General features: G+C 43.2%; 1 protein-coding gene across 3 annotated transcripts in view; it reads right to left on the bottom strand.

Annotated features, from left to right (window-relative positions):
- The window catches only part of fam168a (family with sequence similarity 168 member A), a 94,289-nt gene that overhangs the window by 54,501 nt on the left and 22,083 nt on the right, over positions 1-17,705 (bottom strand). For all 3 annotated transcript variants that reach the window (XM_068033376.1, XM_068033375.1, XM_068033377.1), the window contains exon 2: positions 1,418-1,505. In XM_068033376.1, coding sequence (XP_067889477.1) covers positions 1,418-1,487 — 70 coding nt within the window. In that variant the 5' untranslated portion in view covers positions 1,488-1,505. The remainder of the gene's footprint in view (positions 1-1,417; positions 1,506-17,705) is intronic.

The following is a 17,705-nucleotide window of genomic DNA, read 5'->3' as shown; positions in this document are numbered from 1 at the left end:
AAAATGAGAGGTGATCTCATTGAAACATACTGTTACGGTCAAGTGAGGAGGGGTCAAAGGACTTCCCTCTTTTCCCTCTCCTTGTTTGACAAGTAGATGTACTGGCCAATTCAGTGAGTGTTTGATTACTTACTTGCTATGATCATAACAAGAACCAATTGGACAGGCTTTCTTGAGTTAAGAAAGGGGTTATCTTTATCGTATCTAAACTGAACTCAAAATAATAAACACACCAACTTTCACTCACACACACACACACACACAAATAGATTACTGAGTGGGGAAAGGTAGATTGGTTGAGTTAAAGTCCATAGGGAAAAAGGTTTTTAAATTTCTTCAAAAAAAATTATAAGTTCAGATCTCCAGTCAGTGGACCAAAGAAAATCATTCAACAAAGCATATCGGTGTAACAATACAAGATTCTGAAAGGGTTTGACAAGGTGGGAGATTGTTTCTCCTACCTGGGGAGTCAAGAAAGGGACAGAACCTCCAAGTGTCACACCATCCTGACTTGGAACTATAATCACCCTTCCTTCACTGTCGCTAGGTCAAAATCCTGGAACTCCCTTCCTAACAGCACTGTGGGTGTACCTACACCACATGGATGGCAGCAGTCTAAGGTGGCAGCTTACCACCACCTTCTCAAGGGCAATTAGGGATGGGCAATAAATGTCGGCCTAGCTGCAATGCTCACATCTCGTGAAGTAAATTTAAAAAAAAAGGGTGGCTCATTTTAGGACTGGCAGGAGGAGAAATTTCTTCACTCAGCGTTGTGAATCTTTGGAATTATTTACCCTAGAAGCTTGTGGATGCCCCATCGTCGAGCATATTCAAAATTGAGGTCAACAGATTTTTGATCTCTGTGAACCAAGGCATATGGGGAGCAGGCAAGAAAGTGGAGCTGAGGTGGATGATCAGCTATGATTGTATTGAATGGCAGAGCAGACTCGAGGGGCCAAATGATCTACTCCTGTTCCTATTTATGTTATGTTCTTAAAATAAAATTCAAGAACATCTTGGCCCATACAGCAATTGTTCATAAGAGGAATCCAATCACAAGATCTAAAAACCTGGGCTGGCCCTGCAAAAAGTAAACAACGTGTACCTTTAGCAAAGTAACACAATGTTATACACTTAGTAAAGCATATATAAAGTAGATCCTCAAGGACTAAACCAAACTGCCAGCTTAAAGTAGCTTTAAGTTGGAACGACAATTAAACTGTCAATATTACTCATCTACAGAAAAGGGCATATACTAATTATTAATCTTCCATTGTTAAGGGTGTAATCACTAGCTAATGCATGTTAAGTCATTTTAAACATATTTCCTTCAGAACAGAATGCCACCCAAGACTGATGCCTTCTTAAATGAAGTGGATACATGAACTGCGATGCAGTTAAAATAAAGCAGACTTACCTGTGTAAGCCATGTTCTTAGGATTTCCATAAGGAGTCCCAGGTTGAACGGGGCTGTAAACAGGGTTCATGATGGAAGACTAGGAACTCTGAGGAAAGAAAATACAACTTTAGATAAAGTGAAAATATTCTATACACTAGCTTTTCTGCTGCAATCTTAAGCGTTGCAGAAATTGTTTTCCATTTGTTGATTTATGGATAATAACCAGCAACACCCTGTATTTTAAAACAAGATGCAGCAGAAATCATTTTAAAAGGCAATAAAGCACTGACCAGTAAGTGGGCAAACCATTCAAAAACGTATACTTCATGTTTTGGGGTATGTGTAGAATGTATACAAATGTAACCTACTTGTACAGTTATCACAATTGCAAGAGCAGATGCAATGACCCCATTGTACAATAAACAGAAATTAAGTTGGAACCCTATTTCTCCCCACCTGTCCACTGCAAATTAGACCAATATCCTTAGCAGGAATGACTCAGAAGACCTTTCCATATTAGCAATGCTATTCCTTGGGTAATGCAGGAAAGATGCCTGCCTCCCACCTAGATTTTCCTAAGAAAGACTTCAGACAGGTAACGCACACAACTTCTAGTGCAGTGATAGCATTGCACCAAGCCAAGCTTTAGTGTTATCAGAATAGAAATCAAACATGCATACAACCTAATTAGCACTCAGTTAACTTATATTGACTAATATGATTCTCATGTGAATTTAATTGAATTTATTTGAATGGTTAAAGCATAGTCAAGAATACATCGTCATACTAAACCAGTGTTACACCTAGGCAGTAAATTGAAAATCCACCCCCGCACTGAGAAAACTGCCTTGAACAGACTGTAATAAACCCTCCTCACTCTCGCACTATTGTTCTATCTATTTTGGAGCATTAAAATTTCCTACAATTGACTTTTGTAGGAAACTTTAATGCTCCAAAATAGATGGAAAAATGGTGAGAATTTGAGGGTTTATTACAGTCTGTTCAAGGCACAGACTTCAAAATGCACAGTCCAACATTTTAAACATGGAGAAGGATGTTTTTGACTGTTAGCATGAAACCAGGTCACAAACAAAATTAACCAACCTCAATACTTAAATGAAATTTTTCCCACTCCCAACTTGTCCCAGAGTGGTAGATATAGGAATTAGATCCCCATCTTAGAAACTGATGTGTTTAATATCTGGGTGGAAATGGAATTAAACATTATATACAGGGACCTAGTGCTCACTAACTCAGCAGAATTTTACACCACCAGAATGCCAATGACCCACCTTTTCAACTTACAGATGCTGACTATCCTCTTGTGCAGTGCTCCTGTATCCCTTCAATCTCTTTTCCTTCATCCTATCTAAACCTGAATGTTGACAATTTAATGTACCGAAATGCTGGTTGCTGTATCTGCCAACGATAAACAGTACGATCACCAGAATTTAAAGTATTCTAGGAGGCATAATGGAATGTTAAACTCTAATTGGATGAAAAACAATTTGAATATTACTTTTAATGTTCTGTTCTCTATACAAATAGCTAAAATGTTTTAGATACCAACAATTTTTACGTGACTTCTTCCAAGGCAGCTAAAGATGGCTGTGTGGTCAGCAACAGCCATTCATGTAAAAAGCTCACCAATGCATGGAAAACTCAGGCTGATCACAGTAAAGTGCTTTTAAAATGTATAATACCCAATGGAACACATTTCCATGCACACAAGTAATGCCAGGATTTGTGAATTAACTTGATAGAAGCAACTATGAACATGAACCAGCTAAAGAAAGCCTATACTGTAACTTTAGCACAGTTGCCTTCAACCATCTAGGCCTTAAGCCGAATTCTCTCCATAAACTGCTTTGCCTCTCTTTTCCTTAAAATCCATCTCTTTGAACAAGCTTGTCATCCCTCCCATCATCTCTTTATAGGCTTGGTATCAATATTTATCAGATTATGCTTCTGTGAAGAGCGTGCAACTTTTGCTATGTTAAAGGAGCTAAATAAATGCAAGATATTGTGCTTCTTGGTACTCACCATGTCAGGCATTTTAAATATGTCTAGCTACTTTGCCAAATTCAACAGCGCAATTAATCGGCAACACAATTTACCTGCAAATTCATTTGCTATTTTAAAACCTGTAAACATCACTGATCATAAATTCTTTTGCACTACACAATTCAATGGGAATCTTACTGAATTTGTAAGAGTTCAACAAAAAAGTGCCATGGGCCATTTCTATACCTCATTTAAAAAACCAAGTGTATCAAAAAGAATTCATGATTATTTTGCCAAGTATTCCCGTGGAGACTATTTTTTCTCCACATGCACTTGATCAAACACAGATTTCAGGGATAAAGATTTATTGCCCTGACAATAGTTGTGCTACTTTATAAAATGATTTGGTTCATGTTATGTAGCAAAAAAAAAAACTTGAAAATGTTCAAGATACCAGAGGAGCCAATTTAGCACCATGCTCCTACCCAATAATCATGCCTCATCACTTCCTTCCCTGCTTTCAAAGCCTTCTTTAAAAACCCTATCAACCCGCTTTTCATTTTTGGAATTGTTTCCCACTCACTGCTTTCCACATGATGTCTGAAGAGTACTATATAAATGGAATTTGCCATTGTTCAATTTCCTCAAGAGGGAGAACATGAAAACCTTGCATTTATTCAGCACTTTTCATGAGAACTACTTGTATTTTAATAGCACATTTAACATCGTAAAACATACCAAGGCACTTCACAGAAGCATTAACAAAATTTGACATAGTGCCACAGAAATTTTGGGCAGACGAACAAAAGCTTGAAGAGATAGGTTTTAAGGAGCAGCTTTATGGGGAGGGGGAAAGAGAGCGCGCGAGAGGGGGGAGTTCAGGGAAGGAATTCCAGAGCTTACAGCCTAAGCAGCTGAAGGCAGGCAGGGCTGGCAACAGTGGAGTGATTAAAATTAGTGATGCTCAAGATGTGAGAATTAGAGAAGCGCACACATTTGGGAGGGTTGTAGGGTTGGGAGAGATTAGAGATAGGGCTGGGTGATGACATGGAGGGATTTGAAAATTAGGATGCGAAGTTTAAAAATTTAGGCATTGCTTAACCAGGAGCCAATGTAGGTCAGCAAGGTGACTAGGACTTGGTGAGCGATAGGACATGGACTCATCCAAAGCTCAGCTGCTCAAGTTTGAAGAGGGTAGAACGCAGAAGACCATTCAGGAATAATTGGAATAGACTAGTCGAGCGGTAACAAAGGCATAGATGAGGGTTTCAGCAGCAGATTAGCTGAGGCAGGTGGGGAGTCAGGCCACATAACAAGGATGGAAACAGACTTAGTGATGGCACAGATGTTGTCAGAAGCTCACCTCGGGGTCAAATATGACACCCAGGTTGCGAAGTCTAGTTTAGCCTCATACAGTTGCAAAGGAGCAAGGATGGAGTCGGTGATTAGGGAATAGAATTTGTGGCAGAGACTAAAGACAATGGCTTCTGTCTTCCCAATATTTAGTTGCAGGAAATTTCTGTTCATCTAGCACTGGATGTCAAACAAGCAGTAGAGACAGCGGAGGAGTTGAGAAAGGTGGTGGTGAGGTACGGCTGGGTGTCAGTGTGCATGTAGAAACTGACTGACTGTTTTAGGGTGATGCTGCTGAGGGGCAGCACATAGTTGAAAAATAGGAAGGGGACAAAGATAGATCCTTGAAGGACTCTACAGGTAATGGTGCAGGAGCAAGAGAAGCCACTGCAGATAATTGTTTGGCTACATCTGGATAAGAATGGAACCAGGTGAGTGCAGTCCCACCCAGCTGGACGACAACAGTGGACAGGGCATTGGAGTAGGATGGTGTGGTCAACCGTGTCAAAGGCTGCAGACAGGTCAAGAAGGTTAAGGAGTGATAGTTGACCTTTGCCAGTCACATTGAATGTCATTTGAGACTTTGATAAGAGCCACTTCAATACTGTGGTGGGGCGGAAACCTGACTGGAGGGACTCAAACCAAGTTCTAGCAAAGAGGGGCACACATTTGGGAGGCAACAGCACGTTTAAAGCTTTGAGAGGAAAGGGAAATTGGAGATGGTAGTTTGCAAAGATGGACAGGTCAGCAGTTGTTTTATGAGGAGAGGGGGGGATGACAGCATATTTGAAAGGGGGGGGGGTCAGAACACTTAACAATCAGCTAACATGGGAATCAGGAAGGGAAGTTGGCTGATCAGCAGTTTAATGGAATAGGGTTGAGGGTGCAGTAGGTGGATCTCATGGACAAAAGGAGCTTGGAAAGGTCGTGAGGGGAGATAGGAGATAAACCAAAAGATGCCGAGTTCAGGGTAGGGAAGGGGAAACCTTTGAGGAAGTTTGGGTTCGTGGGCTAGGGAAGTGGCAGAGGCAGCTCATCAAATGGTCTCAATTTTTGTGACAAGAAGTCCATGAGCTCCTGTACTTGGTGAGGAAGGATGAGAGCAATGAGCTTAGAGGGGATATAGCATGACGAATTGAGATGGAATTTGAAATTATTGAGGATGAAAAGTCACTTGGTGCCGAGGCTGAGGGAAGAAAACAGTAAAGATATCTCAGCAAATTTTTATGGTTCTTTGGTGGGTATTAGAGAATGGAGGTGAGGGGTGGAACAAGGCAAGATGCTCAAAAGGAGAAGATAGTACCAGAGGAATAGGGAGACAGACTGACCAATGGGTATTTGATCAGAGCCACAATGCCATCTTGACTGCCTGGGTGGGGCAAGTGTTGAAGGCATAGCCAGCTAGCGAATGCTTAATTTAAAAGGAAGGTTTTTGCCAAGGTCATGGTGCTGTTGCAATCATCCATAATGAGCTCAATGGATGGCAAGGGCCTTGTTCACAAGTGAATGGACATTCTGCAGGGAGATGTGAAGAGGAGTGATAATGGCTGATCAGCTGGCAGAGCCCACAGGACAGCACTGGGAGAGCTGAATTTGACAGGAACAAGATTGACAAGACTAGCCCCCTGTGGGAAACGCTGGGCAGGAGCAGCAAGATTGTAGGGTGGGGCAGCTGCTCTTAAGGAGACAGTGACACATGCCTCGATGGGGCCTGCGAATGATGCCAAGAGAGGCACAGAGGGAAGCTGTTGGCCCATCCGAGGGGGGATTCAAATCTGCGGCGGCAGCAGACAAGTAAGTAGCAAGATCAGAGAGTGCTGGAGGGTTGGGCTGGGCAGAATTGAAAGGTGGCATGATGAGAGGGGAGTCCAGGAGGTGTAATGAGAGAAGAAAAATAAAGTTAAAATAGGCTTGGGTCTGGATGGGGCAGCCAAAGCGAATGGAGCTAGGGAAAACTCAAGTTACATAGGCCTGGTTAAGCAGCAATTATTAGAATACATATATTAGGGCCTCAGGACATCCCAAAGTGCTTTATAGCCAGTGAAGTGCTTTTTAAGTGAAGTCACTGTTGTAATGTAGAAGATGTGGCAACCAATTTACACAGAGCAAGGTCCCACAAATAATGAAAATGAACAGCTTTATTTGAAGTGATGTTGGTTGATTGAAAAATATTGGCCAGGACACCTGTGAGAACTTTGCTGCTCTTCAAATAGGATCATTTAAGTGTCCCAAGCAGGGAGTTGGGACTCTAATACCTCAACTGAAAGTCAGCACTCCTGCAGCACCACACTTAAAAAGTCAATTTAAATTATGTGCTCAAGTCTCTGGAGCAGGGCTTAGCACAAGTCCCTCTCCAGATGGGCAGAGCACATGAGGGGGATGAGACACCGTGAATGAGAAACATATGTTTGGCAGTGACAACCACAGCCATAGAATCAAGGATAATGGACAGGAAAAGCTAGCCACCATGAGCATAAATGGGAAATGTTTGCAGATGTTACTGCAGAGGGGCAAAATATGGATGAGCAATAAGGCAGGCCAAGGATGGAGATGTAGTCCCTGTATCACAGCAGGTTGGAGTGGAAACATGATTAGGCAGTGAAATGGAGCAGTGTACAGAAGACTGGTATGGTCAGCTATTGAGTTGAGCACAGGATAGAAAGCACAATATTTTCCTTAATTTGTTCATGGTGTGTCACTGGTAAGGCCAACATTTATTGCCCTTCCCCATTGTCCTCAAGGTGGTGACGGTCAGACACCTTCTTGAACCGCTGCTGTCTGGGTGAAGATAATCACAGTGGTTAGGTAGGGAATTCCAGGATTTTGACCCAGCAACGATAAAAGATAGATAATATATTTCCAAGTCAAAATGGTGACTTGCAGATTAGTGTACCACCATTTTCCAGTCCTCACTGGATACAGGTGTAGTGTTAGAGGATTGGAGGACTGCTGACATTGTACCTCTGTTTAAAAAGACAGAGTGAGGGATAGACCAAATAATTACAGGCCAGTCAGTCTAACCTCAGTAGTGGGCAAATTACTGGGATCAATTCTGAGACACAGGATAAATGTGACTTAGAAAGGCACAGATTAATCAAGAATAGTCAGCATGGATTGAAGGGAAGATCTTGTCTGACCAACTTAATCAAATTTTTTTGAAGGAGGAAGACAGATGAGGGTACTGCAGTTGATATGGTCTACATGAAGATTAGCAAGGCTTTTGACAAGGTCCCACATGGCAGACTGGTTAAAAAAAATCCCCTGGGATCCAGGGAAAGGCAGCAAGGTGGATATAAAATTGGCTCAGTGGCAGGTAACAAGATGCAATTGTTGATGGATGTTTTTGTGACTGGAGGGTTGTTTCCAGTGGCTATCCACAGGGCGCAGTACTGGGTTCCCAGCTTTTTGTGGTATATAATAACCATTTGAATGTAAATGTAGGGGGCATGATCAAGAGGTTTGCAGATGACAAAGATTGGCAGTGTGGTAGATAGTGAGGAGGATAGCTGTAGGCTGCAGGAAGATATTAATGGTGTCAGATGAACAGAAGTAGCAGCAAATGAAATTCAACCCAGAGAAATGTGAGGTGATGCATTTGGGGAGGTCAAAAGAAGAAATACAAGATTAATGGGAAAATACTGAGAACTGTAGAGGAAGTGAGGGACCTTGGAGTGAATGCCCACAGATCCCTGAAGGTAGGACAGGTCTAGGTGGTGGTTAAGGAGGCATATGGAATCCTTTCCTTTATTAACTGAGGTATAGAATATAAGAGCAGGGAGGTTATAAATCATTGGTTAGGCTACAACTTGAGTACTGTGTGCAGTTCTGGTCACCTCATTACAGAAAGGATGTAACTGCACTAGAGAGGGTACAGAAGACATTTATGAGGATGTTGCCAGGACTGAAAAAATGCAGCTATGAGGAAAGATTGGATAGGCTGGGGTTGTTCTCCTTGGAACAGAAAAGGCTGAGGGGAGATCTGATTGAAATGTACAAAATTGAGGGGCCTATTTACCTTAGAGAGGTCAGTGACTGGAGGCATAGATTTAATGTGATTGGTAGAAGGTTTAGAGGGGTGAAGAATTTTTTTTTTCATCCAGAGGGCGGTGGGGGTCTGGAACTCTGCCTGAAAAGGGGTAGTTGAGACAGAAACTCTCAACTCATTTTAAAAAAGGAGTCTGGATATGCACCTCAATTGCCATAATCTGCAGGGCCATGGACCAAATTCTGGAAAGTGGGAATTAGACTGGGTGGATCGTTTTTCAGCCGGCACAGACACAATGGGCCAAGTGGCCTCTTTCAGTACCATAAACTTCCTATGATTCTAATGTTCCCATGCACCTGTTGCCCTTGTTCCTCTAGGTGGGTAAGGGAGGTGCATCTTGTAGATGGTACTCTCCACTACTGATGCACTGTGGCAGCAGAGTGAATGTTTAAGGTGGTGGATGGGTGCCAATTAAGTAGGCTGCTTGGTTTTGGATGGAGTAGAGCTGCTCGAGTGTTGCTGGAGCTGCATTCATCTAGGCAAATGGGGAGAATTCCATCACACTCCTGACTTGTGTCTTGTAGATAAAAAAGCTTTGGGCAGTCAGGAGGGAGTCGACAGGCATGTTACTCACTGCAGAATTCTCTGACCTGCTGCTGTAGCCACAGTAAGTATGTGGCTGGTCCAGTTAAGTTTATGGTCAATGTTGATCCTAGGATGTCGATGGAGGGAGATTCAATGATAACGCCATTGAATGTCCCAGTGAGCTGGTTAGACTCTCTCTCGTGTGGTGCAAATGTTACTTGCCACTTACCAGTCCAAGCCTGAACATTATCCAGGTCATGCTTCATGCAGCCACAAACTGCTTCATTATCTGATAAGCTGTGAATGGAACTGAACATCGAACATCAGCAAACATTCCAACTTCTGACCTTGTCAGCTGTGGCTCAGTAGGTAATGCTTACCTCTGACTCAATGTTGTGGGTTAAATCCTACTTCAGAGATTTGAGCACAAAAATCTAAGCTGACAATCTAGTGCAGAACTGAGGGAGTCTTGCATTGTTCGCCATATTTCAGATGAAATGTTCAACTAAAAGCCTCATCTGCGTTCTCAGGTGGACATGAGATTCCATGGCACTATTTTGAAAAGCAAGGGAGTTATCCTTGGCCAATATTCATCCCTCAATCAACAGCCTGAAACAGATTACTTGATCATTTTGCTGCTTGTGGGAGCTTGCTGTATGCAAATTTGCTACCTCACTTCCTACATTACAATACTGACTACACTTCAAAAAGTACTTCATTGGCTGTAAAGTGCACTCAGATGTCCTGTGATTGTGAAAGGCGTTATATAAATGCAAGTCTTACGACGGAGGAAAGGTCACTGATGAGGCAGTTGAAGATGGTTGGGCCTAGGACGCTGCCCCAAGAAACCCCTTCAGCGAAGTTTGGTTGTTGGAAGCCAACCACCTCAGCCCCAGAACAATCTTCATTTGTGCTCAGTATAACTAGACACTGGAGTATTCTCCCTAATTCCCACTGACTTCAATTTTATTAAAGTTCCTGGTGAGCAGGTTATTGGTGCGCAAATGCCACTTGATAGCGCAGTTGACGATAAACAAAGTGATGGACGGTAAGAGTAGACTGACAGAGCCGTATGGATAGGACATACCAGGGCAACTTTCCACTGTCAGATCAATGCAAGTGTTGCGGCTATATGGGAACAGCTTAGCTAGAGGTGCAACCACTTCTGGAGTACAAGTCATCAGCACTACAGTCTGGATGTTGTTGGGGCCTTGGCTGTATCCAGTGCGCTCAACAGTTTTATAACAATTTGAGTGAATCAAATTGGCTGAAGACTGGCATCTGTGATGCTGGGTCCTCAGGAGGAGGCTGTGATGGATCATCCATTTGGCACTGCTGGTCAAAGAAATTTGCAAGCACTTCCACCTTGTCTCTAGCACTTGTGCTGGGCTCCATCACTGAGGATTGCTATATTCATGGAGCATCCTCCTCCCAGTAGTTTTTAGTTTTAGAGATACAGCACTGAAACAGGCCCTTCGGCCCACCGAGTCTGTGCCGACCATCAACCACCCATTTATACTAATCCTACACTAATCCCATATTCCTACTACATCCCCACCTGTCTCTATATTTTCCCTACCACCTACCTATACTAGGGTAAATTTCTAATGGCCAATTTACCTACCAACCTGCAAGTCCTTGGCATGTGGGAGGAAACCGGAGCACCCGGAGGAAACCCACGCAGACACAGGGAGAACTTGCAAACTCCACACAGGCAGTACCCGGAATTGAACCTGGGTCGCTGGAGCTGTGAGGCTGCGGTGCTAACCACTGCGCCACTGTGCCGCCCACTATTCACGACTGGATGTGGCAATACTGCAAAGCTTTGATCTGATTCATTAGTTGTGGGATTGCTTTGCTCTATCACATGCCGCTTCTGCCATTTAGCATGCATGCAGTCCTGTGTTGCAGTTTCAGGCTGGCACTTCACTTTTAGGTATACCTGGCGCTGCTCCGCCATACTCCTCATTGAACCAAGGCTGATCCCTTAACTTTAAGGTAAATGGTGGAGTAAGGGATATGCCAGGCTATGAGGTTACAGATTGTGGTTGAATACAATTCTACTGTTGTGATGACTTTCAGCACCTCAATATCTAGGTTTGAGCTATTAGATCTGTTCTGAATCTATCCCATTTAGCATGGTGATAGAGGCACACATGAAGATTGACCTCATTGTGAAGATGAGGCTTTGTCTCCATAAGGATTGTGGAGTGATCACTCCTACCAGTTTCATTTCTTTCAATACTAGCTTCTGTAACAGGGAGATTGCAGAGGGTGAGGTCAAGTAAAAACAAAAAACTTGAAATAGTAAAGTGCTTTTCATAACCACTGGATGTCTCAAAGTTCTTTACAGCCAAAGGAGGAGTACTTTTGAAGTGTAGCTACTGTTGTAATGTAGGAAAAAGTAGGCTTTTTCCTCTTGTGGGTTTTCTCATCACATGCCACAAGCCCAGTCTGGCAGATGAAAACCATCAGGACTCGGCCAGCTGAGTCAGTAGTGGCGCTACTGAGTAACATCCTGTGCCCTTGCTTACCATCAGTGATTCTTCCAAGTGATGTTCAACACTGAGCAGTACTGATTCATCAGCTGAGACAGCACAGTAGATGGTGATCAGCAGGGAGGTCTCCTTGCCCACATTTGACCTGATCCCCTGAGACTATGGAGTACGAAGTCAATGTTGAGGACTTCCAAGACAACCCCCGCCCAATTTAATACCACTGTGCCGCCACCTCTGGTAGGAGTTTCCTGCTGGTGGGGGAGGACATGCCCAGGGACGGTGATAGAAGAATCTGGGACATTAGCTGTAAGTTATGGGGCAGTAACTGTCAGGCTGTTCCACAACTGGTCTGTGGGACAACTCTCCTAATTTTGGCACAAGTCCCCAGATGTTAGGGAGAATGACTTTGCAGGATCAGCTGGGCTGGTTGTGCCTTTGTTGTGCTCAGTACCAAAGATGATGCTGGGTGGTCCGTCCAGTTTTCCTATTTGACTTTTCTGTGGCAGCTTGGTACAAGTGAATGGCTTGCCAGGCCATTTAAGAGTCAATGACATTGCTGTATGTCTGGAATCACAAATAAGCAAGACCAGGCAAGGACAGCAGACTTCCTTCCCTAAAAGGACGTTAGTAAACAAGATGAGTTTTTACAACAATCCAGTAGCTTCCTCATCATTAACTGATACAAGCTCCTTATTCCAAATTCCCCAGCTGCCATGGTGGGATTTGAACTAATGTCTCTGGATCATTAGTCCAGGCCTTGGGATTACTAGTTGAGTGACATAGCCACTGCGCTACCATACCCAAAACAATAGCAACCATGTAGACCAATTGACCTGAGAGCAGGTGGGACAGAAACCAGATGGAAGACAAACTCGGTTAGACAATTTTGTACCAAATATTCCTTTCAAATTAAGGTTACAAAGCTAAGGCCATCATTCTTTTCATTGTACCAGGACATTTATTATCTGAATGCAAGGCTGATTTTCCTGGGCCACATAGCTCCATAATTTGCTTTATCATCCACACTATTGCCAGATTTGACAGTACTGAATAGTTGGCATACCACCTCAAATTAACAGTAAATAAAAGCAATTCTGATGATTTATCCAAGCTCAAAGAAATAAAACAATAATTCATTACACCAGAACTGTCAAACAGGTTTTGGGAGGCATCCAGTTGTGACTTGCTAGTTAAATCAAAATGTACTGAAGTGCAGAATTGTTCCAGCCATAGAAGTGGTGCTGCTATAATAGGGACGTCACAGCTCTGAACCAGGCTGCTTAGATAGAATGGCCCCTTTGTTGGCGTATACTCAAAAAACAGTCAGTTCAGAAGATGCTTTCCACAATCGCAGCTAATCACCCTGCAAGTCCATGTTCAGGGTAGAAAGCAGTGGGATAGCTGGAATCAGACAGGAAAGGAGAACCAGCACAGGTGAGGTGAGATAGGGCAAGAGGGAGGAGCCAAAGAGAAGGAGAGGACAAAGAGGTCCAAAGGAGAAAAGAGGGACAGGCAGAGAGGGAGCAACAGGAGGCACTAGGCCAGTGCTTTTTCAGTATGAGTGAGAGGGGAGGAGCAAAGGTGGACTGGGGGGGGGGGGGGGTGGGGGGTGGTGCTGGGAGGCACAGGGGTTGAGGACAGCAGGCGGTTAGAGATAAATTCTCCTCATATTCCATTTCTGTGGAAGGCGGCAGGAGCATATTGGGTTTCCGACTTGGAATGGGTGGTGGCACCAAATTTCTGGAGGGGGGGGGGGGGAGGGGGGACTGCAACAGGCAGGAGTTGTTGCTCAGTAGGTGGATGAGAAATTTTCTTGCAGGGCAAGGGTAAATTACTGAACAGGGGCCAGGATTATGCAAAACAGCAACAAAACAAAAGTGAAGACTTTGAAATGAAACCCAAAACGGCTATGAGCTACATTCTGTAGATCAAAGCTTCATTTTCAAAATGAAAACAATGCATAAAAACTAGATAATCCAGTTATACAGCAATTTCATGTGGACTAATTATGCATTGGTGTTGATAGTGAGAAGCACCGCATTAAAAATGTAATCTTGTGAGCAAGGCAGAAAGGATATCTATGCACTATAAGCTTCAATGGATCTGTGAAAAACCATCTCGGCTTTCCTTCTAATGCACATTAGTGTTTCCAGACCAAAGGAAAGGCAGATATTTCCTTTTTGAAATAAATTTCAGATTTGAGTTACTTTCGTCAGTAGCAATAGATTTTACAGCTTCCCCCATCCCACCACCCAAATTTCTTCATTCAAGGCTTCAACACTGGGATTCCATGGATGCAAGACCTTACTCAAGCTGCCATTGCTCATGTGTACAATCCCAAGTGAACATCAGGTTCTTAAGCAGTGGGGGGTATCATAGCTAAGTCAGTCCAGACATATAGTGGTGGCTGTGCATGATTAGGAATGGACAAGGTTGATTTTCCTTGCCCTAACCTGGGCAGTGAGGTCTATTGCAGAATCCCCATTGTGACCCCATCCAAACCAGTTAACTCAGATTAAATTAGACTATCAGTATTGTTCAATTTCACACAAGGCAGCACTTATACCAACAGAGTCACTGAAAAGGTAGGTATAATTTAAAGTAACGCTGCACCATAACAGCCTGGGCTTCAGCAGCTCAAATGATAATGAACGCAAGACAGGACTGATCACAGAACCACTGAATAATGCAGGTGGTCATTTGGCTCAGAGCCTGTGTTGGGTCTTTGAAAGAGCTATCCAATTAGTCCCACGCCCCTGCTCTTTCCCCATAGTCCTGTGATCTTTTCACCCCTTCAAGTATTTATCCAATTCACTTTGGAAAGTTACTGAATCTGCTTCCACCATCCTAGAACCATAGAAAAGTTACGGCATGGAAGGAGCCCATCATGCCTATGCCAGCTGACAAAACTAGCCGCCCAATCTAATCCTTTCAGTCATTGCATTCCAGATCATAATTCACTGTGTAATTTATTTTCCTCATGTTGCCTTTTTAACTCCTGCCAATTACCTTAAATCTCTGTCCTCTGGTTGCTGGTCCTTTTGTCACTGGAAAGTTTCTCCTTATTTACTCTATCAAAACACCTTGATTTTGAACATCGTTATCAAATCTCCCACTCACATTCTCTGCTCAAAGGAGAATAACCCCAGTTTCTCTAGCCTCTCCACGTAACTGAAGTCTTTCACCCTGGTACCATACTCTGCATTCTCTCGAAGGCCTCGACATACTTCCTGAAGTGTGCTTAAATTGAATCAAGGCTTTTGACTGGGACAAAGGATTTGAATTATTCTTCAAAATTATTTGAATTAATAAACTTTCAGATTTTAAGAAAATGAGAGTCATATCATTAGCAGTGTCCTTTTGAACAGATTAACCCCTCTGAACATTTAATTAAAGACTACTCAATGGCCTTTGGCACTGCACATAGGCGCAGTGGTTAGCACCGCAGCCTCACAGCTCCAGCGACCCGGGTTCAATTCTGGGCACTGCCTGTGTGGAGTTTGCAAGTTCTCCCTGTGTCTGCGTGGGTTTTCTCCGGGTGCTCCGGTTTCCTCCCACAAGCCAAAAGACTTGCAGGTTGGTAGGTAAATTGGCCATTATAAATTGCCCATAGTATAGGTATGTGGTAGGGAAATAGAGGGACAGGTGGGGATGTGGTAGGAATATGGGATTAGTGTAGGATTAGTATAAATGGGTGGTTGATGGTCGGCACAGACTCGGTGGGCCGAAGGGCCTGTTTCAGTGCTGTATCTCTAAACTAAACTAAAACTAAAAACTCATTATAGCCTTCAGGTGAAGCTAAGGGTGCACGATTACTGTACCAGAACATACAAATTCAAGATATTTAATAAAACTGGTAAATATACGCATTTTTAATCACCATTAAGGTCATACGTTGTCCTATTTTGATACAATACTTGGATTTTATATTTAAGTAGCGAAACATACAGCAATTTGGGAAGCAGTTAGTTGGATCATGAGTTCCCCAGCCCTACAGCGCCACCACTAGCAAAAAGGTGTAATTACAGCACAAGTGTACATGTGCATTTTAAATGACAGGATTCACAATGGAAAAGGTCATAACTGGAAGCAAACATTTTGTAACCATGTGCATGTAAATGCAAAAATCTTAATGTATTATACTTAACCCAAAATGAATCATTTGAAAATTAAGGAGCAGTTTGTGTGCAATTGGCCTGAGTGAGGCACATTCAACCCCAACTTTTTTTTATATAAAAAAAGCAAAATGAGAAATCATACTGGAATAAGAGGCAAATCAGATTTCTCAGCCTTGGGTAATGCCATCTTTCAGTCTCTCCTTATGTACTTGGCCCCTCCCATGCCTGCCCACTAGCACTATGCCTCTGCCTTCCTACCCGCCTGCCACTGTCTAAGGCTTGAATTCCTCTTTAGACAAGCCTCCTAAGCCTTTCTGGGCATTCTCCATTGGGACACCCAGCACAAATTGAGCACCTCCTTACCCTTCCACTCACCCTCCCAAATGCCTAAATCAGAGAGCCTTTAGATAATAGTCACTGGCATACTCCATATTTCAATCCAGAATTTCCATTCCATTAACTTACTGTGAGGCCATTCACAACCCTATCATGAATCACAGCACTGATACATTAGCCCAGAGGTAGCAGTACCTGGCCCTTCAACAAAGCCGCCCACCCCACATGAATGTATGCTCCACCTCATCACCAAATCACAGCTTGATTTCCCACGTCATCTCTTCCTCCATGCCCTTCATATTGTTCCAACCTTCTCGCCTGCCTTTTAAAATTCCTGTTCTTTGCCAGCACTAAAAGGCACAAATGAGATCTTCTCCACCTGTGGCCATTGTGCACCATTCCTCCTCATCCTTAGAAATAGAAGACCATTCAGCCCACTGAATGGTTGAAAGTCAGCCATGGCTCAGTTGGTAGAACTTGCGTCTGAGTCAGAAGTTGTGGATTCAAGCCCCACTCCAGGACTTGAGGGGGAAAAAAACAACAAAGCTCATACTCCAATGCAGTACTGAGAGGGTGCTACACCGGAGGTACAGTCTTTCAGATGAGACATTAAACTGAGGCCGTCTGCCTTGGGTGACCTTATATTGATGGCTTCTAGTTTTGTTTTTCCCCCATAAGTGGAATCTCTGCGTCTTCTCCATCAAAACTTTATACAAGGCCTCTGTTAGGTCATCGCTCAGCCTTCTCTTTTCAAGAGAAGAGACCCAGCATGTTCACCCTCTCCTGATAAGTATACCCCTGCATTTCTAATATCATCTTGTAAATCTTCTTTTGCACCCGCTCCTGTGACTATATCTTTTTTATAATATGACCAAGATTCGAAACAAGTTTAGCATAAACTCTTTACTTTTCAATTCTATCCCACTGGAAATAAACCCTAGTGCTTGGTTTACTTTTTTAATGGCCTTGTTAACCTGTGTCACTACTTTGAGTGATTTATGTATTTGTCCTCCCAGCTCCCTTCGCTCCTCTACCCTAGTTAACTTCTTATTTTCTAGGTCATGGGGACATAGAAGGCCATTAGGCCCCTCAAGCCTGCCCCACCCTTCAACTATATCAGGGCTGATCTTCTATCTCAACCCCATTTTCCCACACTATCTGCATATCTGAAGTGATAGCCATTCGCCGGTTCATTCACCAGGGCAATGCCTTGACCAGAGTCAAGCTGTCTGGTTTAAATTTCAAACAAAGCTTGGCAGTTAACTGTCAGTCACCATAAACTGGAGCATTCTCCATGGCAACGCCTCTACCAAAGTCCACTTGCCAACCAATCAGCACTCAGTATAAAATTTGTTGCTTCCCTTACACTGACATTCTCGCGTGGTGTACTGATGAGTGCAAGACGAAAAGCTTTGACAAAATGTCTA

This window comes from Heterodontus francisci, chromosome 6 (genome assembly GCF_036365525.1).
Source record: "Heterodontus francisci isolate sHetFra1 chromosome 6, sHetFra1.hap1, whole genome shotgun sequence".
NCBI lineage: Eukaryota > Metazoa > Chordata > Chondrichthyes > Heterodontiformes > Heterodontidae > Heterodontus > Heterodontus francisci.
Note: the sequence above shows the minus strand (reverse complement) of the source record. Positions and strands in the feature narration are given on the sequence as shown.